Source organism: Pseudopipra pipra, chromosome Z (assembly GCF_036250125.1).
Source record: "Pseudopipra pipra isolate bDixPip1 chromosome Z, bDixPip1.hap1, whole genome shotgun sequence".
NCBI classification, from domain to species: domain Eukaryota; kingdom Metazoa; phylum Chordata; class Aves; order Passeriformes; family Pipridae; genus Pseudopipra; species Pseudopipra pipra.
Window position 1 is genome coordinate 74,435,178 of NC_087581.1, and position 27,303 is coordinate 74,462,480.

The following is a 27,303-nucleotide window of genomic DNA, read 5'->3' on the forward strand; positions in this document are numbered from 1 at the left end:
GATATATCAAAACTAACGGGAGCAGGATATACTTTATTAGGTGTAGAACTCCCTTAAAAACTTCCTTCTCTGTGCAGACAGTTTAGAGAATAAAGTTTAACCAACACAGAAGAAATTCCTGTCTGCTTACTATTGCAAAAGGTATGTTCTATCAATGCAAAAAAAAAAAAAAAAAACCACCCAGAGATCAGATTTTCAGGGCACTGACCTGATATTCCTCATTTCTCATCTATTCCATGTATTTCAGGAAACAGATATGACACAATGACTGCTTGTAATCACTGGCATGCTGAACTACACTCTGCCTGAGAACTACAACGGAGAGAGAATTATCTACCAAGGCCTGAAGTTGTTGAGAGCCTGATAAGGTACTTCATCTATGAAACATTCAACTACAAAGTGATTAAAACAAAGCCAGTTTATGAAAAGTGAAATCTAGCTTTGGAAACACAGAGTTAAAAAAAAGTAAAAAGCAGCACAGTGAAATGTTGATGCTTTCAATTCTTACTAAGTTGTCCTAAGTCCTTGAGCAGGTAACTTTTCCACAGAGTGACGTGGAGATTGCAAAGAGACAGGGAAGTGCTTTTAAGGTTAGGAACTTCATTCTTTCAAAAACCATGCATTTACTAAGCTTTATTTCTAATTATAAAAGCATAGAAAATAATTTGCTATAAAGAATATATTTCACCTTCTGGAAGCTGGACTGGTTCTGCTGAGTTTTCCCCACTCATTAACACCACAAAGTCTGCAGCTGCTCGGACAGAGGCTTGCCATGTTGACAAGGCAATGGGCGGCTCTTGGCACGGGAAAAGGGCTCTGTTGTTTATTGGTGATCCCATCGTATAAACACATGGCCTAGACAGAAGGAAAAGGGATTGAAGTTGGATTTACAATAAGAAAGACTAAATTAAGTTCTCTATGAAAAATCAAAACTACTGTTGTACTGATATGTTTTTTATTTTAACCTCAGCTTTGTAGATTTCAAACCTGCATGACATGAACCAATAAAATTACAATCTAAGTCATTTAAGACAAGAAAAGCAAGATTACTACAATAATTTTACATAAAATAGAAAAGACTAACTCTAGTCTTTCCCCTCCACTGCTTTTGCATGAGCCTTCCAGCCTCATACCAGGCTTTCAGCTGAACCTATAAGGCCAAAGAAGACTTCTGAGTATCCTCTGAAGATGCCATTGCAGGGCTTCAACCTGTGATACCTCCCTGTCATAATTACAGTAGTGCTTTCATTATCATTAATCCCAGTTCCTGGATTAACAACCTGGAGGCTCATGCAAACTCAGCAGTAGATCTAGTTTTTGAGTTTTCCTTAGTCCAAGCCTCAATAAATCCTGACATTTTTACCCTTATTCTTAGAGTAAGGTAATGCTCACCTGTCTTTCAGAATTTCAACCACAAGGCACATAATAAGAAGAAAGAATATCTTCCCTATCAGCTTCAGCCTCCTCAATTTTCACAGGGCAAGCTTCCTTGTAGTACTGCTCTTTTTGCAGTGTCTCTAACCCTTTCCTAGGCAGCAGCCTCTTGATTTACTGCCCCTTTCCAATTTCAGCTGCAAAGTTTTATGCCAGCCAATTTCTTACTAGCCCCTCAGCCACAGCTGGGAAGATAACAAGGCCTTTCATTTAACTCCTCCTACCTTGCTATTGCTAGTGGATGGATGTAATGATTCTTGGTTTACTTCTTTTGTTGCATTTTGCAGTTTTATCTCAATTCCTACTATTTGCATAACAACACACTTAGCTTAAAAAAAAAAGAAAGCTAATTTTTCTAATATGATTTATATAAAGAATCACAGTCAGTAGGTTTCTCCAGTAAAAGAAAAAAATCTTGGATGCATCACTTCACTACATAGTTTTTTAAAACCTATGATATTTAAAGCTAATATTCTGGGAGCACAATCCATTATTTTGTGAATGCTTGAGAATAAAAATGTTCTGATCAGTATTTTTCATTACTTGAGTTTAAAAATCATCATGACACTTTAGCAAATAGGAGACAGGTTGTTAAGGTAAAAACAACTTTACAATGGCTACGATCTGAGCATCTTGTTTACTCCCCTCCAAACTGCTCCTCCATTCAAATTACTCCTTCCCTAAAGGTAACGCTAAACTACAGAGTGGGAAAAAACTGGCAGTCACAGATGAAAAATATTCTGAAGATATTTTTGCCCTTTTGTCATAAGTGCTATCTGCTCTTTTGGACCCAGAGCTGTCCTTGGCACAATCAAGTTACCTTGGTACAATCAATTAGTTAAACAAGTGGTTTAACTAATGCAGGCCAGCTGATTTTCCAGTAAAACAGGAATGGAAACTGCAGTTTAAGTAGGCATGTTGTTAATGCACATAAGCAGAAAAAGAAAATAATCTGACTCCCCCTATCATGTATCAGAGTGAACAGAGTAGGACACAGATGTCAAGTGCAGCTCAGACAACTGCAGTGGAGAGAAAGTCAACTGGTTACCTTTTAAACAGTAAAACAAAATGCACAACTAAATGCAAAAGACCACTCGTCTGTAAAAGTTTTTAATTAACTTAATTTATTTGGAATTAAACTCCTAAAATGGAATCTGTAACCAACTCTGATATACCTAAAAGAATTGGGTTTCTCCCACAAAAATAAACAGTGCATAGAAGTGAATTCACAAGAAAAGGGAAGAGCTTGCTTTTTTACCTTCCAGGAGGATCTGCTTCCTCTTAGTAAGGCCAGCCAAGAGATACTGGACTTATGATTTACCCTAAAACACGTGTGCTGGGAGGGATGAAGATGAAAAGATGGTTCCTCATTCATGAAAACTTTACCAAAATACAGAGGGTTGTAAAAAGAGATCTTAGCAGAGTTCACAGGAGTGAGAGGAAAGGTGGGGTTAGTGACTGCTGCTATACATATTTGACCAATGATTTGCATGCCTTTGAAGGCTGTTTTGCTGGGTGCCATTAGTACACCCCAGTCTTAAGAGCAACACAGGATTTTCATATTCCAAAGAAATGTCAGAGGTAAATTCCACAACGACTGAGAAAACTGGCTGGCAGAACTGTGATAAACCAAATGTTGTAATGCTGTGTCAAACACAGTATAAACATTTCATAGAACAGACATTACCAGGACCATTAATGCTACCTGGCTCTCAGAGAGCACTTTTTACCTTCAGACCATATTATATCAGTCTGCTAAAGAAATAGCAATGAAAGGCAAGTTCTACACATCAAGAGAAAACTATCAGAACAACAATTATATCGGCTTTTAATCAGGTATTATACTTCATTTACAGTACTAATTTCTTTTTACAATATTGGTAATAGTGTAGTGTTACTTCAGGACACTCACTGCAACTGATAATTTGCTTTGATCTGGGTCAGGTAGCACAGTTCCAGCATGTAAAGCAACCAGAAATATAATTCTTATCCTGATATGGATCAGATTCTTCACTTGATGCAGAAAAATTACAAGCTAACCTAGGTACATCAAAGAATGACAAATAATTAATTTTAGACTGCCTTTGTCAATTGATACAATATTTGCCTTTTTTTTTCCCTGATTTATCTCTACCCCTGCTAGCAAGAAACTTCTCAATTCCTTTCTTCTTTCCTATTATCTACCCTCTCCAACTCTGCTCTTTCACTTTTAATGGTCTTGTAACACTCAGATCATCTACTTACGTAATATTTAGGCCACTTATAATCTTTGCCAAAATAGGTTGGAATAGATAAGGAAATTGCATGCAGCAGAAGAAAGATAAGCAGAGAACTCAGACTGTTTGTCTATTTACTTGTTACATTGGAAAAACAAGTGCCTGCAAAACATATCTCCAGTCACTCATCTGGACAACTTTATGACTAGTAATTCCCAGTGAACAGCCATTCAGGCTACTGGAGAGATCAAGTACTAGTTGTGGTATTGTTCAGTTTTGCTCCAAGAGCAGACTTGGGACTGTCTGTTGCTCAGTAATCTCTCCAAGGAAAATTTGATTCATGCAATCCTAAGCCATCAGTAGTCCACATATTTTCATAACATAACAAGACCAGTTCAAACCAGTTCCTGGCAGATCTCTGTCTCCCATGTAAGCCTATCAATTATAATGACAAACCAAGCTACTACCTTAAAGCTAATGATAAACATTCAGTTGATGTTCTGTTTTTGGAAAAAAACACCTGTCAATAATTACCCATGTGTTTTTTCATGGTCTTCCTCTTAGTTAGGACAACTAACTCAGAGGACCTAATTCAATTTTTTTAGAAATATTTGTTTGATGCCATTCACATTTTCAGGAATATCAAATCTGTTCATTTTGTACTCAAGGTCTGCCTATACTTTTAAAATTATTATTATTTTTGTTTTACTTCTCCATTGTATTCATGACACCATTTGTTGTTCTTTAGGAATCATTGCATATGACATGAGTAATCCAACAAACTTCACACTGCTTCATTAATTACTCAAATATAAATATCCACTGGGAACAAAATTATACAAAATACCAGTAGAGAATTCCCCGCAGCTGAGGGCAGCCACTTAGGATTTGGTCTGTGACTTGCCAGGGTTCTGGAGTATCTTATTCTACCAAACCTTGCCCATGAAGAAAAACAAGCTCTTTATTCCCTTCCTGCATTTCCAGCATGCAACAGCACAGAATGATGCTAACTCATGCCATTGAAAAATAAACATCTATTTTCATGACACATTTTCTAATTTGTAGTAGATAATGCTACCTTCCAAACCAACCTCAGTAGTATATTCCAAACAAAACTTATTCTCTTCCATTCTCTGCCCCCTCCTTATTTTCAGTTAGATTAACTACCTAATATGCCTTATCAGCCAGCTGAGCACACACCTGTGTCATCACAGCAGTGTGGAAGGAACAGCATCGGTTCAGAGGGGTCAGGAGTGTCTCTTTTAACAAATGTATTCTGGAAGGCTTCCCGGTCATTGCTTTAGAGCTTTCCCTCCTTCTCTCTTTTCATTAATACAAGTCACTTCTGTGGTTGACTTTTTTTGTTTGGCCCCAAGAGTCCAAACAGGGAAATGCTGAAATTCCACGTGTTCAATTTCTCTACTAAAAACAGAAGTGTGCCCTGCTGTGATAACGTTTGTATACACTTAACTTGCCTAAACTCATCCCCCAAAAGCTTTGTTTCAATTGATTTTTTTTGTGTATTGTAATACATCATTGTTTAAAACAAATAAAATTGAAGTCTTGATAAAGCTGTGCATAGGCTAAATTTCAAAACATTGTACTACTGTTAAATTAGAAGAAAACATTGGAGCAGTCAACACAATGTTTGTACTTTGCTATTTACTTTTCTTCAGGGTTGGAACCACAATATAGACTCCTCTGGCAAAGGATTTGTCATCTGCCTAAAAAAGCACCATATGCATAATTTAGAACAATTTAAGGAATTCTCTTCTGAGAATATAATGTAATCATACTTTATACATTATAAATGGGCTTTAATTTTAGAAGAGGCAGAAAATATTGACAGCATTTTGTACAATGACCTTTATCACTATATTTATGGGCTCATCATGTGAACCTTTCTTTTAAAAATGTAGCAAGAAGGTCTGGTGTGAAAATTGATTTTCTGACAGACATTAGTTTTTGGAATATCCTACACAAGCCTGAAAATAAATCAACTTGAAACTATTTGCTACTCCCTCCTATAAAGAGCTTATATTAAAGATTTCTGTATAGTACCATATATTTTCACAACCATTAGATATAATGCCAATTCTTCCTCTTGTTTCAGTTTGCAGTTCATTTGCTACCATCAATGTGCTTAACACAAAAAAGGAAGGAAATTTCAAAAGTTGATTATGAGAATAAACAGGAAAGGACTGCATTTCTAAGCTGATTACAATATTGATAAAGGACTAGCTGTGAAGTAAGGCTGTTAAATGTTATATGTATTGATCTTCATGCTGTACAATCAGTTGTGTAAGCCAGGAAGGAAAAAGAGCACGAAGTATTACAGTACAAATAGCCTGTCATTCACACCTTTTCTTCCCCTAAATGATAATTGCCTATTCCCTGCACACACTTATTGACATACACACACAAATTATTTATTCCTGCTCAGAATGAAAAGACACAATCACTTAGACAGGCCTGAGGTCTTCAAGTCCACTGGAGTTTCACCAGCAGGGAATTTGTCTGTTCTCCTGGAGGACAGCAAAAAGATTCAAACCAAGGCTGAAATGAAAACTCTGGAAGACTGTACTCATTATCTTCACAGCTGCTCAGCAACTACACGATTCTGCTACATTCTTGCAGCTATTTAAAATTATTGCACACAAAGCTTTCAGCAAACAGTTACATACCTGCCACTCTGGTCTGTGGTCCATGCCACGGATCTTCCACCCGGGTTGGTTTTGTACCATATTCTTATAGCATGAGGGAAGTCTGCTGGAGTCCCAATTCCTGGTTTCCTGATCTCCAAGCTCCAAGGGCCAGTAGCAAAGGGAAGCTCTCCACAGCCAGGTGCCTGGCTGCAGTGAGTAAAACAGCACAGCTGTTCCTCCCAGCGCTTTGCAGGTAGAGCCACGAGTTCATGGACAATGTGATTCCTGAGATTTCCCAGCTCCTTTGAAACATCAGTTAGCTTGGCAGGCCTTGTAAATTGTTCAATGCCTGACACAGCAGCAACATCTACCTCTTCAACCTTTAGCACAGATAAATCACAGCAGTCCAATACCAGCACAAAATCCTGGTTCCCATGATTCTCTCTGTCACAGCAGTCCTCTGAACTGGAAATCCCAGAAGCCTGTTCACTGTTGCTATGGTTACCATTTTCATCAGAAGTATCTTCTTCACCTTCACCACTGACAGTAAAACCATTATATTCCATTTTAGATGAACAGGCACTCACATTTGTCACAGGAACGTGGCAGGGTTCAGATGCCCTCATTTTATGGGACTGATCAAACTCTGACTGGCAGCATTCTCTGCCAGTACTGCTGGTTTTCTTGTGCTGGCTCCCAGTCTCAAAGAATAAAACTATGCTGCCTTCAATAACTTTACTTTTAAAATCCACATCCAAGTCCAACACGTAGTGCTTTACAAGCATGTAGCTGGTGTTTGCCATTAAAGGCAAGTCATCCTTCATGGGGTCTAGCTGTGGATCCATGTTCCAGTCTATTGGGCAACAGTTTTACAAAGCCTCAGACAATTCTTACATAGGATGACTCCAGAAAGAGAAGAATATTCAGCTTCCCAGTGCCAAAAATAATTTTGAATAATATTAGAGTATTGAAATTAATTGTAGTTTCTCCACTTCTCACATTCTAAAAAAAAAAAAATAAAAAAAAATCATTTCACAACCATTTCTGAAATGCACTAATTCTAAAAGCTATTTAAAGTCCAGTTCCCTTTATTAAAAATCATACAGCCAAAGGGTAATTCTAACTCCACAGAACGGCATCCATCTAGGATGGCATCAAGCTAGTTGCTTCAAGATTTGCTGTCAAGAACCACTTTGCTGTATTTTTCAGATAAGAACTCTAGTGAAAATACTTCTAGACAGCTTTTATAAACTGACAGAAACAACCCTTACTACAGCCAGCTGCTGTTGACTCTCTTCACTAATCCTTTAGAAAAGATACATGGTTACGAAACATCTAACTTTATTTATTACTGCACTGTTTGAAGTTTTATTTATTTCAAATGTATCAAGAGATAGTGATATATTTCTACTGTGGTTTTAAATAATGAGAGTAAGTATAATTTACCTCATATTTTAAAGTTTTAGAGTAATAATTTCATATATACAATGCATCCCCACAGATTAATATACTTTCCACATTACAACCACTCTCATATCAGCACTTCTAGTAAACAAAAAGAACATGAGCCAATTTACTAGAATGCATTCCAAGTATTCCTTTGAGATTGTTCATGAAGATTTTTAAAAACTATAAGTAAATAGTTAAGGTATATAATTACACATTAATAGCTGGAAACTCACAACAGTCCGGACAAAAGTGCTTTACAGCAAAACAAAAGGTCTTCTCACTGGAAAACATGTAAATACCTATAAAAGCATGAAAATGCATCAACATTTGTTGCAACAAGAAGCAGAAGTTCATCACAGAAGTTAAACTGTCCTGTATTTGTTTTGTTATGACCACTGTGCAAAAGTCATGCAGTCTTTTTTTTTAGATACTTCTCTTATTCAATATTGTCTTATGCAAGATTCTTTGCTATGTTATGCTCATAATATGAGTATCTGGTTTTCATTTTTGTGAAAGTAATGCATTTCAACTTTAGAAAAGGTGGTTCACTAACTGGACTCTAAGCACAAAAAATAACCAGGAATTGTAATTCTACTACAAACTTCTGATGATCATTTTACAAACACTGTTTTGTGTGACACTTCTTCAACACAGAGATGTAACAAATAACTAGTATACTTTAAAAATAGACCTCACATTCAATGCTCTTTCCTTATCAAATGTACTTTGTAAGTCATAAAATTATAAGGCAAGCTAATTATTTGGTTACATGTTTTAATATTTTAGAAGACAAGATGTTCACAAAACAACCACAACAGCAGATGGTAGCCAACATGAATAGAGTCACTCTTGATCACCTGCACATAACAGAGTTGCATAAAAGGCACAAAGAACGGGAAACAGGGGAGAAATGGTCCTTCCTGGAATGATATTTGTATAACATTGTTTTTCCACTTAAGAGAAAGGGGAAGGGAAGAACTTGAAAATATAATTCCATCCTACTGGGGAAGGTGGAGGAAAAAAACTCAGGGGCACCTGAATTACCCAGAATATCCATTTCAAATGGTGAACAAGAAAATGGAGAATAACTGTTACAAAAAGTAGTCTAGTTAAACTTGCAAATAGCCCATTAAAAACTAGAATCATCAATTATGGTACTTGACACTGAAATTCCATTATTCTAGGAGGCTGATACTTGCAATTGCTAACAGCTAATTACTCCAGTTTAACTTCACTCCAACAGTAATAATCCAGATGAGAAAATCAGAAAACTCTGAACTTGTTGGAAGGTTCAGCAGAGGCACTGCTAAATGGAAGCAAATGAAAGGCTTGCAAACAAAAAACAAAACAAAACAAAACAACAAAAAAACCCCACCAAAACAAACAAACAAAAAAAAACACCACAAAAAAACCACCCCTCACCTCTTACACGAATGTGAAAGGCACGTGCAAAATGCAGCAGTCAAGACAGTCATGCAAACGTGTCTTGTCATGCAAACGTGTGCCAAATACAACACATACACGAAACACCTCTTATTTCAGAGCTGTTTCTTTTCATGCAGTTCCAAAATCTTAAAAAACAGAAATGATAGGGCTGTATGAGAGAAGATCAAGAGACTGATCTCCAACCAAACCAAGCAGTTACAACTCTGTATTTGACATCTGCCAAGCCCCAGAAAATTCTCTTAAGCTGGGAACTACTTGAAAGTAGTTCCAAATAATTTGAATACATTAACTGGTTAATGCCTTAAAAACCATTTCGACTATTTTTCATCGTGGGAAATCAGAGTTGCAGAAATTTATTCAAACACAAATGCTGACACAAGTAGCAGGCAGTAAGCCCCAAGACAGTGCTCATTTCCATCTCATCTCCTCTGTTTTTCAGACAGTACACAAACACATTCCCTGAAATAACAGCCAATTAAAGCAACTCAACAGAAATTTATGCAAATCCAGTTTCCTAGAAAACTAAGGATGGTCAGATGAACCCTACCAATTTATGCTAAGTCTGTTTGAAGATATTTCTCCCAGCAGCTCATTCTGCCAGAATCACCCACTTGGAACAACTGCCAGTAGGAAGCTATTTCCATGCACACAAGCCTGGCAAGTGCACCCAAGCGGTGATTTAAGGGAATATCCTGATCTGCAAACAGGGACCTCTGGAGCACAGAGACCACCAGCTGGTTTATATTATGTACTCACTGTATTCCTCAAAAGGTGTAGACGAACTTCTGCACCACAGACTTTCCCTACATTCCACTGGCCAATATCCAGATGACACACATTTAAACAACAGCTTTTTATATCAGCAAAACAAAGCCATGTTTGGCCTCTCTTCACTTTCAGCTAAGCATTTGCTTCATCTGTACATAAAAGCTAATTCAATTCCTTTCAACATGCAGGTATTAGAACTATAACCTATAAACGCTCTGTACTTAGCATTTAAAGAAATTTAAAAATGAAAAAAAAAAGAGCCTTTTGGATAAACCTTGTCTTTCATAATTATAAGCAGTTTATAACTAATTCTCTTTAAACTGATTTCATGGCAGCTTCTCCCAAATCCAAGATTTAGAAATTTTTCACACAGTGTAAGACATTAAGATCGTACCCAGAAGTCAGTCTTGAACATCAGCATCAACAATAATTTTACTGTTTAAATATCAAGTAATATGTATCCATTTTGTAATTACAAACTTTTTTTCCCCCAACACATAACACAAATAGGTAAGACATCTTAAGCCTTTTCAAGGCAAGAACGAGTTCTTTTATAGATGAAAGTAAGGTTTAAACAAGCTAATAGGAACATTTGTTACTGTTAAACTGCTACAAAACAATCCAGAGAAGAGAGCTTGCAGACCTCACTCTGTGTCACAAGAAAACCACCACATTTTGTAATGAGCTTGGATGCGGAAATTAATTCAATTACTAATGTCCCTGGATATAATAATTGGTGCCATTCCAGAAATTTTCTTTTAAGTATGAAAACTAGAGAAATAATGAGCATAATGCAAGACCTTTGCCAACTACAAGTTACAGCAGGAAGTTAATTCTGATGAGCTGAAATTACAAGTCAAGATAGAAAACTCCTTCTTTCAGCTGAAATAAGAGGGGAAACACCAAAAAATCAAAGTCTCCATCCGCCCCCCAAATACTAATTCCTTGAGAAAAACAACAAAAGACTAAAAGAGAAGCATATCTTACTATTGGTAAAGAAGCTAAGAAGAGCATCCTGATATTCCCCTTAACTTCTCTTTAGTCCACTGGCAATTATTTGTATTACACTAGTGACTGAATACCTAAAACAATTAAACAGAGACCAAATACTTGTTTTAAAAGTCCCTACCCACAAATCTACATTACTATGTTTATAAGTAAGATCCCAAACACTTACATAAGGATGGAATTTTTCATGTTTTATTTTACAGAATTATTTCAAGGTGGATGTGATAATCTGGTATACCTAACCCTGCTTGAGCTGCAGCAGTCAACTGATGGTCTGCAGCAGTCCCCTCCAACTTCACCGATCCTGTGGAGATGCTGAACAGCATTAAAGAGAGCAGAATTATTTCCACTCAAAATACACAAGGAAGGGGCACGTGCAAGTGACCTTCAGGAGATGGAGCATGCCTGTCACATGATATTGGTATACAGGAAGCATCCAAATAAAATCCGTACTTAAATAGAGCTGTTTTTAACTCAGCGCAGCAGTTGGTATATGAATACCACCTACTATGCCAAAGAACCATTTTCTTTAGGCTGAAATGAGAAAAAGACTCTTCTCTTCCCAATGTTGACAATGGCAAGCCACCTCAGACACTCAACCCGACCTCTGCAAAACTAAGCATTAAACTGAGCAAAGGAACTAACACACAACTAGGCCGAAATCCTAAGATTAATTACATACTACCATTTATTAAAATACGAGTTTCACCTACATGTTTCTAGTGTTAAAAAGGCCAACGGGTGGGACAGTTCAATAACCAGCTTTGAGTGGGTCGATGTTTAAAGCTCTTTCAGGAAACCAGAGGCCCAGAACAGGGGCACTGATTCAAGCGGTGCGACAAAAGGCGGCAGGTACTGCTGCGCATCCCCCTGCGCTGCATTCTGAGCCCTGCGCTGCTCCCCGCACTCCAGGGCAGCCCTTCAGTTCATGAGCGAAGGCAGCGACGGCAGCTCGTCCCCTTCCGGAGCGCCTCCCCAGCCGCGGCCTGGCGGGAGCGCCGCGGGACGGGGATCCCACCTCGGCCCCGCCGGCCCGGAGCGGGCCCGGCCCGGGCAGGTATGGAGCCGGGGGAGGGCAAAGGCAAGGAGGGAACGCTCGGAGCGGAGGCCGCTGCCCGCCCGGGGACACGCGGAGCCGGAGCCGCGTTACCTGCGCTCCACCCGCCGCCCGAGCCCGCGCGGCGCCCTCGGATGAGCTCAAACCGCCCCGCCCCGCCCCGGCCCCGCCCTGGCCCACCTCGGCGCGGTCGCGCCCGCCCCTCGCCCGCTCCTTCGTTCCCCAGCCCCGCTCCTTCCCCGGGTAAGCGGGGATAGCGCGCTTCTTGCCCGCAGGCCTGGCCTGACCTGCCAGCCATGGGCTGATTCGGCGGAGGACAAACTGTCAGAGACTGAGCCAGCGGTGTGGCCTGGCGGCCAGGAGGGGCAGTGGTGTCCTGGGGTGCATCGGGAGCAAGTCATCAGGTCATCTGCAGGTCGAGGGAGGTGATCCTGCCTTTCTGCTTGGCCCTAGCAAGGCCACATCTGGAATGCTGTGTCCAGTTCTGGGCTCCTTAGCACAAGGAGCTACTGGAGAGGGTCCAGGGCAGGGCAACAAAGATGATTTGGAGTCTGGAGCATCTCTCTAATGAAGAGAGACTGCAGGACCTGGGTCTGTTTAGTCTGGAGAGGAGAAGACTGAGAGGGAATCTCAGCAACATGTACAAATACCTCAAAGGCAGGTGTCAGGGGGAAGGTGACAAACTCTTTTCAGTGGTGTCCAGTAACAGGACGAGGAGCAGTGGCCATAAACTAAAATGTAAGAACTTCCACCTCAGTATGAGGAAGAACCTCTTTCCACTGAGGATGGCAGAGCCCTGGAACAGGCTGCCCAGGGAGGTCGTGGATTCTCCCTTTCCAGAGACATTCAAAACCCACCTGGACACATTCTTGTATAACCTGCTCTACATGACCCTGCTTTGGCATGGGGCTAGATGATTTCCAGAGGTCACTCAGCCTTTTTTCGTCAGATTCTCCAGACCAACTCTGTAGCCCTCTGCTGGACCTGTTTCAGGAGCTAGCTCAGTGTCTCTTAGTCCTGAGCAGAACTGGGCACTGCTCTCCAGGTGAGACCTCACCAGGGCTGAGTGAGGGGCAGGGTCACCTGTGACCTGCTGGCAGTGCTCCTCCTAATGCACCCCAGGACACCATTGGCCTTCCTGGACACTAGGGCACACAAATGGTTGTCTTAATTCAGCCTCATGCTTTGATACCAGTTTGGCTTCATCAAATCTTAGTGCAGTCATTGAAATATTGGATAAAGAAACTGAAACATCTTGCTTTCAGGAAACCTTTCTCAACCAACACAAGAAAACTACTTATTGCCCTGGAGACTTGAGTTTCATTATGGTCAGTGGAGAGATCTCATTGTGAACCCTTACAGCTGGTACACCAAAGGGAAGCTGAGTGGAGTGAATCATCATTAAAAACTTCTATTCACTCATCTCCAAATGTAATGTAAACAAAGAATGTAAGTAGACATATGCATAATGTAACACTTTGCTGCAGGCCTATGATTTAATAATATGAAATGGTTTGCCACTAGCAAACTGAAAGAAAAGGTTTAAGAACACAAGAAATGCTACAGGGTAGAACTAAATATAAGCAAATGAGGGTCTAGAGAATATTTTGTAATCTGATGGGCTGAAAAGCTTCTGACACATCACTGGAGGAGAATGGCTGCAGGGAATGGCCTGTGGTGCTGTAACACCTCCAGCCCCATGTATGTCAGAAAGAAGTACAGCTGCATTCCTGAACTATATGTGTTGCTCAGTGACAAAATAAGTTTCACTCATTACCTGGAGTTGTCTTGACCATGCAGTATGTATCCTCCCTTTTCTAAACACGAAAATGTAGAAAACTGACAAAGTCCAGTTTTTAGAGCCAGCTGTCAGCCTCTGGGGCCACCTGACTGCAGAGGGTATCCAAGACACAGCTGCTGGCCCTTCAGCTCTGCTGGCAGCCTTCACCCTTCTGCACATCAGGGGCACCAGCTGCCTTATGGATGTCTGACACATCCAGAAGAAGCTACAGGAACACACTGAAATCTTTTGCTGCAGTCTGTGCACTTTTTCCAGACAATACCAAAAATAAATATGATAAAGGGCTCATATATGCAGTTGTATGACTTTAGCTCCCTACATAATTTGATTCAGAACCCGCAAGAAACATTATGCTGAGGTGGTGAGGACATAAGCTGAAGAGTCTGACAGAAGGATTTGTGTAACACTGTCTCTTTTAGGCCAGTGAGCACCATCGCAGTATATCAGTAGCACACACACCTGTCTGAGAAGGCACCGACTGACACTGAATGTAAAGTGTGACAGAATCATCTCCCCGTTTCTTAACTGCCCTTCAGCAATGAATCTGGGAACCAAGATCTCAGAACCGGACTGAGAAAATCATAACAGGTAATTTCATTTCAAAATCAAGGTGATTGCATTTGGAATTATTTTTTTAAAAAACAGCACAATTCTTTGTCTCGGCTTTCTTCCACATGTTCGTATTTCTCGCATTCGGAAATGAGCGGGGCCTGCGGGCGGGGCCTGCGGGGTGACTGACAGCGCGGGGCGGGGCCTGCGGGGTGACTGACAGCGCGGGGGGCGGCGGCAGGTCCGGCTCGCGCTCTTGCCCCCACCAGCAGCCCGCGGCCCGTGACGTCACACAGCCCCCTCCGCGCAGTGACGTCACTCCCGCTCCACCCTCACCCCGCGGTGACGTGTGTGACATCACAGAGTCAGAAACTATTAACAATTTGCCCACAGGGTTATGGGGAACGAGATGGGGGTGACGGGCCAGATCCCGTCTGATTGCTGCAAAACGTGGACTGCGTCAAAGTTTTCCTAAGAAAGGATGTTCTGTGGTTGATCTTTTTAACTTTCAAGCCCAAGAAGCAAGAGAGGCCATGAAACTCGTTGGCCCTGTTAAGGTTTAGGGCTGGATGTGTCTCAATGATCTCAGCCCTGGGGGAGGGTATCACACCTTGGGTGGAAGGATTTCCACTGGCAGTGAGCACAGGGAATGCAGAATTTATGGCCCACACAGACATCTGGCAGAACTCCCAAGATGAGGAAGGCACTAGTAAAGGCAGTTCAGGACCTGGGCTGAATCAGCTCCCACTGGATACAGGCTGATTCCAAGAGGGGTAGATTGTGAGCACTGACCCCAGAAACCCCCCAACCCAAAGGAAGAAGAGAAAGACTGAGCACGGGATCAATTAGCATGAGAAGTAAGAGAGTCATTAAACAATGGAATATAAAGTATAAAGAGAGAGTGATTAGACATTGGAATGGGCTGCCCAGAGAGGTGGTGGAGTCACCATCCCTGGAGGTGTTTAAGAAGAGGCTGGATGCAGACTCAGTGCCATGGTCTGTTGACAAGGTGGTGTTGGGTCATAGGTTGGACTCAGTGACCTTAGAGGTCTTTTCCAATCTAACTGATCCTGTGATTCTGTAATTAACAACAGAACTATGTAACTTGTAGCCAATGGACATTAACACCTTTGTTTGCTGAAGTGTATAAACAGTGACAGCTTTAGACAGTTGGTGTGCTGGATTTGTGGAAGCGTCCACCTTCCACCCCCCCACAGAATAAACAACGTCTCCTCTCTAAACCTGACTCTGTGAGTTCAGAGAGCTCCCAAAAATGTCCCTCTTGCTCTGTCAGCCCCACTGGTTCTCGTGACACCACATCCCCTCCCATGGTGACACCTCTCTCGTGCTGTCACCAGGTAATGCGGGGCCAGGGAAGGGCTCAGGCAGCCCAAAAACACTCCGTCTAGTTTTCAGTCACCATTACATTGGCCCACCCTGCCCCTCTCAGCACCGCGATGGTCTCCGGGCCCTCATGGCCTCGGCCATCGCACCCTCACACTGACACAATCACGGGGCGGCTTCTGGCGCTTCCACAAAGTGTTTCTTTTTCACAAACCCAGCGGGTCCCGCATGAGGCTACAGAGGGGCCCCCCTGCCCTGCCCAAGGGCCAGGACAGCGACTTCTGCAGGGGTTTTGCAGGATGTCCGTGGGTGTCCGTGCTGGGAGCTGAGGGGATGCTGTTCCGGGCAGGGGGGCTGTGGCCACAGGCGTGAGCGGGGCCCAACAACCCCTTCCCTTCACCCCATCCCAAAACAGCCTCCTTCGCCTCCAGGGCACGGGCCAACATGTAGCTGACCTTCCTCTGGTGGGCCAGGGCCTCCTCCTTGTCGTTCACCTGGGGGTGTTTAACACAGAAGGGAGAGAAAGACGTTGGTCAGCTCAGAACACGGCGCTGTTTGTAAACTGTGCATGTGCTCCCCCCGGCGGTCACGGTGAACAAAATACTGACCAAATCTATCAGCATCTTCAGGATCTCGTTGGGGTTGTCCAGCTCCTCGACCCTCCTGCAGTCCCCACCTGAGGAGAGCAGGCTGGACAGCTTTTGACCCAGATTGTTCTTGTTGCTTTGTAACTTGAGACGGTCTAAGGAAAACAAAAATACATGAGCTGTGGAATTCATGGTAATTAGTTTTTAAACAGTAAGTAGCCTGAAAAAAACACAGGCCATTTGCAAGATTTCTAAAAATATTAAAATACATAAAAATTATGGGTCGTATGCGCCAGACTACAGAGCTTGAAAGTGATGATGTTGCTGTAGGGGAAGTCAGGGTGTTTGCTCTTGTAGTACCACATCCCAAGAGTGCTAAAGGAATCTGGGAGACCAACCAAACTTCTAATCCTGGCAGCTCCAGGTCAATTACCAACACAGATATATTCTGATGTCCCATTCCTAAATTCTGCAATGGTTTTGACCAGGACATAAGAACTGAAATACTTCTCTTTATTCCTTTTTTTAAAGAATAAAAGGATTCGTAGAATTCGTCCTATTTTACAGATTCGAACTCCTCCTCTTTTACAGAGGGCTTTGTAACTCTGTAACATATTAAGTGTAAGAATAATAATCAAAAGCAAAATAAAAAGCTAAATTGATTTTAAAAAACCCAAAAAACAATAACAAAACAAACCACCACCACCAACAACAACAAAAAAACCCCAACCAAAAAAAACCCATAGAAACTTTAAAGTTCCCACACCCTTCCAACCTGGCTTTTCTCTGCTGTTTTTATAACAAGCATCTTTACCAGCCAGATATTATTGTCATCCTGTGTAACAGCTTATCTATTCCACCATGTTTTCAGTCAGATAGTGGAGTTCATACATGTGTAATTTTAAAAAGGGTGCAGTAAAGGCCTGGACTGGGAGCTCCAGTGTCCTACACGACCTGTATATTCCACTTACACACACGCACCCCCTGCATTTCACACGTGAAACTCACAGCAGAAATTCCTCAATTACAAAACACACTATTTAATATCACAGTGAGTATTCACAACTTTGTTTTTTCTTGACTCTTCATAAGCCCCCACCAGCAGCCGAGCCACAGCCACACATCTCACAGGGTAAGAAGGTGCTCGAGCCACGAGCTCCCTCCTTTTGCAGCCAACCCCCAGACCCTCGTCTGGCCCAGGTACCAGTGCCCCTCAGATGCCTCCAGTTCGCAAATTTAGTTTCCTTCTTCATCTTTATCCCTTCTGCAAGTCTCAGGGCTTGGTCCTTCCTCTGCATCAGCTGCTGCTCAAAGGCAATTCTGAAGGCATCTGCCACGAGAAACGCTTCATCCTTACTCTTCTTCAGATTTTCAGTCTGGGTTTAATCCAGGGAAAATTTAAAGTACTTTAAGCAACTTGGAAGCAAAAGCAAATATAAAGTATATATCAAGACGCAGACAACTTGTAAATAAATATAATCAAGGAAGTAGCAGGAACCAAATGAAGAGTTTTCCTGACATATTTTGAGATGTGTTTTAAGTCCTTTCTGTACATCTGCACAAACCAGCTGCCATCTACGCTGACAATCATCTCTGTGTATTTACCTCTGTTCATCTCTGCACGTGCAAAAGAGATTGAGGGGGGCAATAACATCCTGTGCCAGCTGGGCCAGGAGCAAAAGGAACAAAGAGAATGAAACTTATGTCAAGGATAATAACTTGGGTACAAAAGGGACAGGACAGTCCTTATTTTCAAAACCAATAAGTCAACTGGAACTTCTGCAGCAGGACCACAAGAACAGTTTCCACATTTGCACAATCAAAGACAAATTAAAATAAAAATTCTGAATTCACAGAATTTCAATAAATTAAAAAAAAAAATAAATGCTTGAAAGTCACATTATTGATTTAAGCCTGAGGTAAATATATACTTTCCAGCAAGATCAGCTTCCTGACATAACTGTGGGTGCTGATGCCAACCCAAGGGAGGGTGGAATGCACGTCAGGAAGGAAGGAGGAGGGTCAGTGGCAGTACACACCCACAGTGTGTACATTTATGGAGTGTATACACTTAGGGTGTGTTTTCCTTTTATAAAAAATATGGGAGGAAGGAAAAAGAATGCAAAAGATATTTTTTTGTTGTTGTTGTTTTTCCTACTAGTAAAGCCAAATAGACATAATTACAATGTTTCTACCGGCAAAAGCCAGGGCATTACAAGCACCACAAACAAACTTTACACTATTTGTAAATAGCGTAAAGCCCTTCTGGCTTTAAAACACCTGAGTTTGCTGGGTTTTGAGCACCCTGACCCCTGTCCCCCCCCGCCAAGCCTCATTACCTCTCGCTTGAGATGAAGGAGCTGCTTCCGAGTGAGAGCTGCCACCTTGGCACAGGGGCAGGGCTGCCCCTCGGAGCTGCTACAGGTGCAGGCCCCGAGCACCGCCAGCTGGAAACCCAAAACGAGCCACCTGTTAGACATCCCACCCAAACCAGCACCGAAAACACCACACAAACCAGCACACAAACATCCCACCAAAACCACCACACAAACATCCCACCAAAAACACCACACAAACACCCCACCAAAACCACCACCCAAACCACCACAGAAAACACCACCTAAACCACCACCAAAACCACTACACAAGCACCCTACCAAAAACCACCACCCAAACAACCACCAAAAGCATCCCACCAAGACCACCCCACAAACAGCTCACCAAGACCACCCCACAAACAGCTCACCAAAAACACCCCACAAACAGCTCACCAAAAACACCCCACAAACAGCTCACCAAAAACACCCCACAAACAGCTCACCAAAAACACCCCACAAACAGCTCACCAAAAGGAGCACCAAAACCACCACCCAAGTGTCCCACTGCACCCCCAAAAACGCAGCACAGGGAGGGTGACAGTCAGGGGCAGCAAAGGGGCAGGAGATCTGGAGGATGGCTTCTGGCTCACAGTGTTTTCCAGACAAACCCTGACAGCCTGGGTGTGCTGCTCCCCAGAGCCTCACCAGAACACTTCTATGCTAAGCAAAGCATGAGGAATTGGGTTTAAGTGTCAGGAAGAAGAAAAACAAGCATCATGGCTTGCGAAAAACTGCTCAATGCTCCTTCTGTCTCCTCTTTCTTTGCAAGGCAGACCACAAAGTAGAAAACTCATGAACAGGCATGCAAATTAGGTAATTAAGTACTAATTAGCTAAAAATGCCTCCAAAGAAAGAGATACATAACAAGCAAGCAAATTTTCTCTATGTGTTTTGAATACAAACATATCTCTGAACCAGCCAATTTGAAAAACACATAAGCCATACTTACTTCAAGACCTGTAAAATCAGTAATGTCACTTTTATTCAACAACATGTTCTCCTGAACAACTTTCTGTTGTTTTACATCGAGCATTGCAAGGAATTCCAAGCACTGCTGATTCAGGACTACGAAATAAATCAAAGAGATTAGAAAAATCTCTTCTGCTCTGATTTCTTAATTTCTGAGTTTAACTGCACCCAAAGCAAAGCACTCTATAGTTCAAGCATCAGTTTGGGAACCTGATGAGACAATGTACAAAATCATATTCCAGTTGTTTTTCCCTCTGTGTTTTCCCAGAAATAATGACCCACTTAGACACCATTTCATGTATTACTGGGCCTCAGGTCTAAGGGCTCATCTCATTGTACACTCACAAGTCAGCCAGCTGGTCTGCTAGAACTTTGGGGAAATAATTATATAAATCAGCTATTTTAAAGGTTTTTGGGAGGCAAAAATAAGGGAAAGGGACTGGAGCCCTCTGACCCAGCAGCTGCTGTTACTTCCTTTCCAATTTAAAGAGGGATTCTGCATATCCACTGACACCAGCTGCCACTAAAAACACACTTCTTCCCACAAGAAGCTTTCTTCATAGCTAAATCATTAATTACTCCTGAGAAACAGTGCATCAAGAAGAAGAGCTGTTGGTGGCTTACTTGCATTTTCAGCTTTAAGTGTTTTAACTTCTTCTGTCCTCAGTTTCAATGCTTCTTTAAAAGCTGCATTTTCACAGTATATCCTGCAGAAGTTAGAAAAAAAGGCTTTATTATCTTGTAAGAAAAAAGAAGTTTTAAAATGGGCACTCAAATAATTTAAAAGAGCAATCCCATTAAAATGTCATATCTAATATTTCTGCAAATTAAAATTAGGATTACTGGAAAGATGGAAGAAAAAAATAAAAAGTGAAAGGAGTATTTGGTTTGACAAGTTTTTACCTATGGAGAATTGTACCAGCAGTTTTCTCACCTGTAGTATTTTTCATGGAAAAAGTAGTAATATTTTCCTGTAAGAATGCCTGTACCAACAATCTGTAGTATGTTGTTAGAAACAAATCTGGTAGCCAGGGGCCAAAAAGCACCGTGGCAGTCCTCCTGAGCCAGGCTAATGCATCAGGTTACACCAGTGTGAGTAACCTGCTCACCCCTCATTGTGCAGGTGAGGGAGCAGAACCAGGAACCTCCACACTCACACTGAGGTTTCTCAGATGCCACAGGCTGTTCAAACAGGCTCACCTTGGCCATGAAACCACACCCTCACACAGCCAATTTAATCCAGGTGTGTTCAAGTGAATGTTAAAAAAAAAAATCATTGATGTGTAAGTAGACAGTGCCAACAGCTTCTGGGTTTAAGAAGAGATGGGTTCAGGTGCCCTGTTCTCCTTGGAAACTCAAAGCAAGCAGTAATTATGAACCTCTGAAACATTTGCTAGGAATCTCCTACCTCCTTGAAAGAGCAAACTGATACTGGACATGTGACAGCTCAGCTCTGTAAACTTCCTGCAGTCTGAACCCTGTTTTCAAGGAAAGCTGTGCCCTCAGGGCTTGCCAGCTGAGCAGACACAATGTGCACTGACAATGCATTTTTCTGTGAGGTATTTTAGCATTTTCCTCTTGAACAGAGCAGTGGCATCTGAAGACCTAAATGTCAAAGCAGTACAATTTATTTGGTGCATCTCCTCAGCTGTCCTCAGTAAATACATGGCTTTGTTCAAAACTAAATAGTCTGAATTACTTCACCTGAAAAAAAAAAAAAAAGGGAAATACACATTGTTCTCATCTTGCTATCTTAGATCTTAGATATCAGAAAACCATTTTGGAAAGCAGGCTGAGCCCCTGGCTTTCAGTTTTCTGAAGTTATGTCTCTGTTTTCGACAGTCAGCACCAGTTTTGTTGTTCCAAACTGGGCAGCTACACTTCCAACCTCCTCAGGCAGGAAAGCCAAAGGCTTTTTCCAGAGGCATCCCTCGACAAGTGTAAGTCAACAAAAGAAAAGTTTGTAAACTTTTGGCTTATTCCTGGATTCTAAGTTGAAATATTCTAAATAAAAATATATACTGAATAATAATAACATCAGCAATAATGATAAAAAAATAATGACAATAACAACTCTGATGGTGAGACTTCAGAGATACAATTTCTACTTTTCCATAAGTGAGTCTGCTGGTCACATTTTTCAAGGTCTGTTATACATTATTAGTTTAGTGCCTCTGGCACATTCTTGCCCAACCACACCTGCTGTCCACCCAGAGTCACTCTTAATTAAACAAAGAACCAGTTGATCAGCCTCTCTCAAAATCCTTCTATTTTACCTGTATTTATGCTCAGATCTACAATCCAAGAAAATAAAGCAATGATTAACCAGGAAATTATATTTCCACGTGCAGGCACACCCCATTATTTTCTATGCTCATTTACATTTAAGGTAAATAAGGATAATCTGCCTCCAGCTGGCTGATGTAATGGGATGAAAATGAAAGCTTAGCCCAGCAAAGCCAGCCTATAGACACGCTAAATAATTAAGACAACAATTTTAGTAGTTTTAACTGAAAAGTACAAATGTGATGGATCCGAATCATGGGTCATCCACCGCCACCACCTGTGTCTCTTAGAACGCTTCCATCAACGCTGCCTCCAAACAATCCTAAACATCCACTGGTCAGACTATGTGACCAATACATCTGTTCTAGAGCAAGCAGCTGTCACAAGTATTGAGGCCATGTTGCTGAGAACACAGCTGTGCTGGGCAGGACACATCTCCAGGGTGAAGGACCAACCACCCCCTCCCTAAGATCCTGCTTTACGGTGAACTTGCCACTGGCTGCTGCAAGAGAGGAGCCCCAAAGAGGAGATACAAGGACTGCCTGAAACAACATCTCAACCTTGGCCATATTGATCATCACAACTGGTCTACTCTGGCCTCCAATCGGGAGGCCTGGAGACACCCCATCTATAACGCAGCTGTCTCCTTTGAGAACGCAGCAGGATCACCCTCGAGGAAAAAAGGCAATGCAGAAAGAACCGTGTATTGCAGAATACACCATCTAAGGAGTCTTTCTGCTGTGCCTTTTGCAATCGGATATGTCTGTCACGTATTGGCCTCATAAGCCACCAGCGTGCCTGTAGCAAATGTGGATAGAGCCTTCCCAAATCTTCGTTCGCGAAGCCTAGCCATGATGACAAATGTGACTAGCATGAAAATAAAATAAATCTTCTAAAATTTGGAAGAGAATTAGGAAAACACAAAACCCCCAGAAAACCTGATGAAACAAGTTTGGAACACAAAAAAAGATGACACATAGCATTCAATGAAATTAAAAATGAAAACAAATATATACACAGTGGAAGTATATATATATATATATATACCTGTCGTATTTTTCTGTCCACGTGTCTTCTATGTTTTTAAATCTATCCTGATCAAATTCAATTTCCCACTGCAAAATATTTATTTCCTGTGGAAAGAAACAAACCTGCAGCAGGACATTACAGGCTTCCCAAAGAAAGGAAGAAGAGAAATCTCAGTGACCAGTGAGGATTATTTGTTAATAACAAAATTGGTGCCAGACACTGAAGTGACCTATGGATCCCAGACTGTGTGACAGGAGGACTGTGTTAATGCTTCCAGTGGGCTGTAACAAAATCAAACCCACACTGTCACATTTCCTTATCACCCTTCTGATCTCTGGAAAGGCCATACAAGAGGAGGAACAAAGGACAAAACTCAGTTTGACACAGCAGCTCCATGCCACCTTCCTCCTCCTGCCCATCTTCCCTATGAAAACTTGGCACATGTTTCCTAGACCCCTCGGGAATTTTCAGCTTAATCCCTGAAGAACTGAGCAACTCAGTGTGAATGACCAAAACCCACAACAAACACCAGCTGAAAGTAAAGAAAGAACTCTGGTAATTTTTAGGTATTATTTGCACACTCTAAGGAATAAGAAGATCCAGATCAAAGCAGCAACACATTAACGTTTCCCCATTCCACTAAATAGGAATAAGAACGCTTTCCTAAAAGCTCCGGAATTAATGGCAGGTTTGCACTGATTTAAATGAACAGCCTGTTAATCCCTCATTAATAGCCATGGGCTTCCATGTGTAAAGGATACACACCCTTACCTTCTCTAAAGTCCTCTTTTCTTCCTCAGTTTTTTGAAGCATTTCTTTTGTATGACTAGTGGCTTTATTAAATACTGCCTAAAAAAAAAAGAGAAAACCCCACAATTCTGTCAAACACTGTCATTAAGTTCACTTAATTTGGTTTTAGACACATGTTCAGTCCTACACACAGAGAAGTTCACATCCTTCTTAAACAGGAGCGTGCAGAATGACAAACGTTACAACTTGCTTGTAAACCCTAGTGGGCTCTGATTCCAAGTCAATAAATTGCACAACAAACTTGTGTTCCAATCTCTCCTATTGAAAAATGCAGCACAATTTAAGATGAGATCACGTTGTTCTTCACAGGTTGTCCAGAAAATCCCATCTTTGAACACTTGGTTACAACACGGTTAAGCCGTTGATCCAAGTGTAACTGGCTGCAAATGTCTGAGGGCAGAAACTGCTCAGCTATAAATGGGTTATGCAAGGAGGCAGAAAAGCAGGAACTGATTTCACCAGACTTCATTGTGACAGTGACCAACAGAACTATTGTAGACTGTGAGCAAAAGAATGACCTGACATCTAACCCACACTGTCCTCTAGGACAACAGATGGAAGAGTAACTAAACACCTTTGACTTGCAGCAGGATTTCAAGCCCTGGCAAAATCTATCACATAAGGGACTGAAAAAATGGCCTTATTTTTATGTTAAATAGATAAATCCTGAAGGATCCTCAGAGATAAAACTGTGAGAACTGCTACAACAGTAAAGTTTTCTTCCATAACCACATCAGATCTGTGGAGAAAAAGCAGCACATTGCAGCAGCCACGTCTGCAGACACCTCCAGACTCAGTGCTTTGAACTGCAGCACTGGGAAATCCTGGTTTGTGAGGTTTGGATGAGGAGCAGCAGGAAGGGTTTTCCCTTTTCCTTCCGTCACCACCACCTACCCAACGGTTCCTGAACAACTCCTACCATGCTCTGCAGGATTCTCAGGGCTTCATCTTTTCCTTCAAGCTGCCTTTGACACGCTTCAAGCTCAACTTTCAAAATTTCAACTTCCTGAAGCAAAACAGAATAGGGACACTGAGTACAGGCCAAGGTAATCCTGCTAAGATTCGACTGTAGCAGCAAAGTGAATTTGCCCTCTTCTGTTTTACCTCCTTGACTTCTTTTCAGGGGCTCCCCTGAGGTTAGAGAACACAGAGCAGATAAACTGTGTATTTTCACAGCTGAAGTCAACACACCAACACATTTAACCACATTTGGAACCCCAAAATGTAGGAGTTAACCACCTCTCAACAAAAATGCAGACTAAAAAGCCAAAGATTGCTTACATTGCAGATATTCGGGCCCCAAAGCTTAATAAAAAATAACACCTGCTAAAGAAGTATATTACTTTCAATATTCTCTAGTTCCCTCAAAATACCTTCCCCACCCCTCAAAAAACCCCCTAAAAACCCCAACAAACCCCCAGAGTACAAACAGCACCTCACACTGTGATTTCCTGCTGTAAAATTTAATGAAGATTCCAAGTACCCCTCTAATTTCAAGAACCTGGATCCATGCCAAGATCCATGCTCTAGCCATGCCAAGATCCTCTTGCTACATTAAAAGGAAATGCAGATTTGGGGAGCAGCACCCTTGGCACCATTACCAACCTCTAGAGCTTCCTGAAGTCGTTGCTTTAGTTCTTCATTTGACATTTCAGTATTAGATTCTGTAGGATTAACAGGAGATACTGAATGATGAGATACTATAATATCTAAAGAAAAAAAACGAGAATTTGCTTTAACCTGAACACAAGTAAAATGCAAAGGTGAATTTTCATCTTTGTAGTTTGTTTTACCCTTTTTCTGGAGCTAATAAACAGATTTAAGAAATACATAAATATTAATTTCAAACACAGTGCTCACAGTTAAAGAAGTGAAATACAGGAAAAAGGTCAGTTGTAAGGACAAATATGTTATACTTTCCTTTGGAAAAAAATTGAAAAATCCCTCTTGATTTAAAAAATAATTTAATTTTTTAGATTGTTTTAAGATTGTAACTTTTCAACAACCACAGTCAACACAACAGTGGCTGGCACTATGTAGAAGTAAGGGCAGTTTTAAGACAGCTCAGTTTATTGTGGCATTGGGATAGTGGGGAATTGTTCTGAAGGAGAGAAATAAGCAAATGATGCAGAAATACCTCAGTCAAAATACTAAAAATGTAAAGGAAAGCAGCTGAAGTGTAATGAACAGCACTGCCTACACCTGATGGTATTTACAGCAGCGTTTCCTTCACAAAGAAAAAGATGAATGCCAACATAGGTTCTGAAAAGAACTTTTTAGCCCAAAAGGAAGCCAAATCACAAATTTCAACTAAATAGCAAATGAGATTTTTGAATATTTAGCCACAAGCTCTAGATAGGATACCTGAGAAGACTTAAAGTTACTTAAACAAAGCAGGAATCCAAGCAATTCCGTTCAATTTTATGTATGTATGTAGAGAGACAGCCACCACAGGATGCTCTTTGCTAAATGTCACTTTAAAAAGCAAAAACAAACACTTTAAAACCGGGCGTTTTACACTAAGAAGGGCCAGAGCCTCGATCTCTGAAAAGCAACTGTGCCGTTAATGTCCCGGGGGGAAGGTGGAGGTTCCCAGCAGGCACAGGATGCACAGGCACTTACTGGAATCCTTCACGGACTTCGGCAAATGGTTCAAATTAAACTTCATGACAATATGTGAATCAGCTGAACGGCTCAGTTTATCTAACAGAGGTTTTTTCCCCGGTGAATAATTAACTTCCCAATTACTCTTACCACAGCTGCTCTGCCGTGTGGAACTTGCAGCACGTTTTCTGAGTGATCCATCATAAAAACTGTTTCGTTTTGGACCAGGAAGAGCTGCAGCATCACTTTCTTCCGCTCCCTCTGCTGACAAGAGGGAATTACAAGCCTTTCCAGATCCTTTCCTGGATCTAATTGAATAGGGATTTTGTAAGTTTTCCCCTTCATAAACACCTCCAGGTCTTCTCCCAAGGCCGTTTCCCAAGTCTCCACATGTCATGTCATCCTCCTCTCCCTCCATCTTCTCCTCCTGGTTTTGCGTTTGTTTTTTGTTTCTTTTTTTTTTTTTCCTTTCCTGACCGAGGGCCCTTCACCACGGCCAATGCCAACAGCACCTCCTGAAAGCGACTGTTTTATCTAGAAGAAAAGGAAAAGCGTTTATTTAAAGCAGCAGGACAACGCTGCAGTGAGACACACGGAGCCGTTGGTGCGCGGCCGCTCCCTCGGCAGGTCGGGGCTGCCAAAAACATCGCTCCCACCCCTCGGTGGGAGCCGGGGCCGGGGCGGCAGCGGGGGCAGCGCCTCGCTGAGACCCCCCCCTGGGCCTCCCCGGCCCCGCTCCCGTCCCAGAGCACCCCTGGATCCCCCCGCACCCACCTGCGCACCCACCGGCACAGGGCGATGCCGGTCCCGCCCCGGGGCGGGATGGACGGAGCGGCACCGGGAGCGGCATCCGGAGCTCGGCGGAAGGTGGGGTTGGTTATTCTTACCTTTTAAAAGAGGTCCCTGCTTCCCCTGCAGCCCCC

General features: G+C 41.9%; 2 protein-coding genes and 1 long non-coding RNA gene across 19 annotated transcripts in view; 1 reads left to right on the plus strand and 2 right to left on the minus strand.

Annotated features, from left to right (window-relative positions):
• The window catches only part of AOPEP (aminopeptidase O (putative)), a 168,092-nt gene extending 155,940 nt beyond the window's left edge, over positions 1 to 12,152 (minus strand). For 4 of the 15 annotated variants that reach the window (XM_064641351.1, XM_064641346.1, XM_064641347.1 and 1 more), the window contains exons 1-5: positions 11,680 to 12,148; positions 9,167 to 9,315; positions 7,956 to 8,043; positions 6,335 to 7,297; positions 689 to 855 (exon numbers count right to left, since the gene is read on the minus strand). In XM_064641351.1, coding sequence (XP_064497421.1) covers positions 689 to 855; positions 6,335 to 7,140 — 973 coding nt within the window. In that variant the 5' untranslated portion in view covers positions 7,141 to 7,297; positions 7,956 to 8,043; positions 9,167 to 9,315; positions 11,680 to 12,148. Of the gene's footprint in view, positions 1 to 688; positions 856 to 6,334; positions 7,298 to 7,955; positions 8,044 to 9,166; positions 9,316 to 11,679 lie in introns of all 15 variants that reach the window. The other 11 variants (XM_064641345.1, XM_064641352.1, XM_064641349.1 and 8 more) reach the window with 7 other exon arrangements.
• A 55-nt stretch (positions 12,153 to 12,207) lies between these two features.
• Positions 12,208 to 15,268, plus strand: LOC135407175 (uncharacterized). The gene is made up of 4 exons (XR_010426745.1): positions 12,208 to 12,266; positions 13,289 to 13,454; positions 14,244 to 14,412; positions 14,767 to 15,268. It is a non-coding gene; the product is annotated as an uncharacterized LOC135407175 (long non-coding RNA).
• A 206-nt stretch (positions 15,269 to 15,474) lies between these two features.
• On the minus strand, positions 15,475 to 27,241 carry CCDC125 (coiled-coil domain containing 125). 3 transcript variants are annotated; one of them, XM_064642001.1, is made up of 12 exons: positions 27,155 to 27,241; positions 26,531 to 26,914; positions 25,382 to 25,485; positions 24,696 to 24,782; positions 23,738 to 23,815; positions 22,985 to 23,070; positions 20,276 to 20,358; positions 19,632 to 19,747; positions 18,644 to 18,751; positions 17,509 to 17,680; positions 16,326 to 16,459; positions 15,475 to 16,211 (listed from the first exon to the last, which is right to left on the minus strand). In XM_064642001.1, the coding sequence occupies exons 2-12, from the start codon at positions 26,796 to 26,798 to the stop codon at positions 15,924 to 15,926; spliced, it is 1,524 nt and encodes a 507-aa protein (XP_064498071.1). In that variant the 5' UTR covers positions 26,799 to 26,914; positions 27,155 to 27,241; the 3' UTR covers positions 15,475 to 15,923. The 3 variants fall into 3 exon arrangements, with proteins under 3 accessions (XP_064498071.1, XP_064498070.1, XP_064498072.1); XM_064642000.1 differs by lacking the exon at positions 27,155 to 27,241 and having other exon boundaries at positions 26,531 to 27,072; XM_064642002.1 differs by lacking the exon at positions 27,155 to 27,241 and having other exon boundaries at positions 25,382 to 25,440; positions 26,531 to 27,069.
• Between the last annotated feature and the right edge of the window lie 62 nt (positions 27,242 to 27,303).

Bases quoted from the DNA above. Each gene is read 5' to 3' on its own strand.
- CCDC125 (XM_064642001.1), bottom strand. From the start codon at position 26,798: ATGGAGGGAGAGGAGGATGACATGACATGTGGAGACTTGGGAAACGGC. The intron at 18,752-19,631 runs GTAAGTATGGCT...TTGGGTTTCCAG, and splicing joins CTGATTTTACAGGTCTTGAA to CTGGCGGTGCTCGGGGCCTG. The intron at 16,212-16,325 runs GTCAGTATTTTG...AAACACCCCCAG, and splicing joins TGAAGATGCTGATAGATTTG to GTGAACGACAAGGAGGAGGC.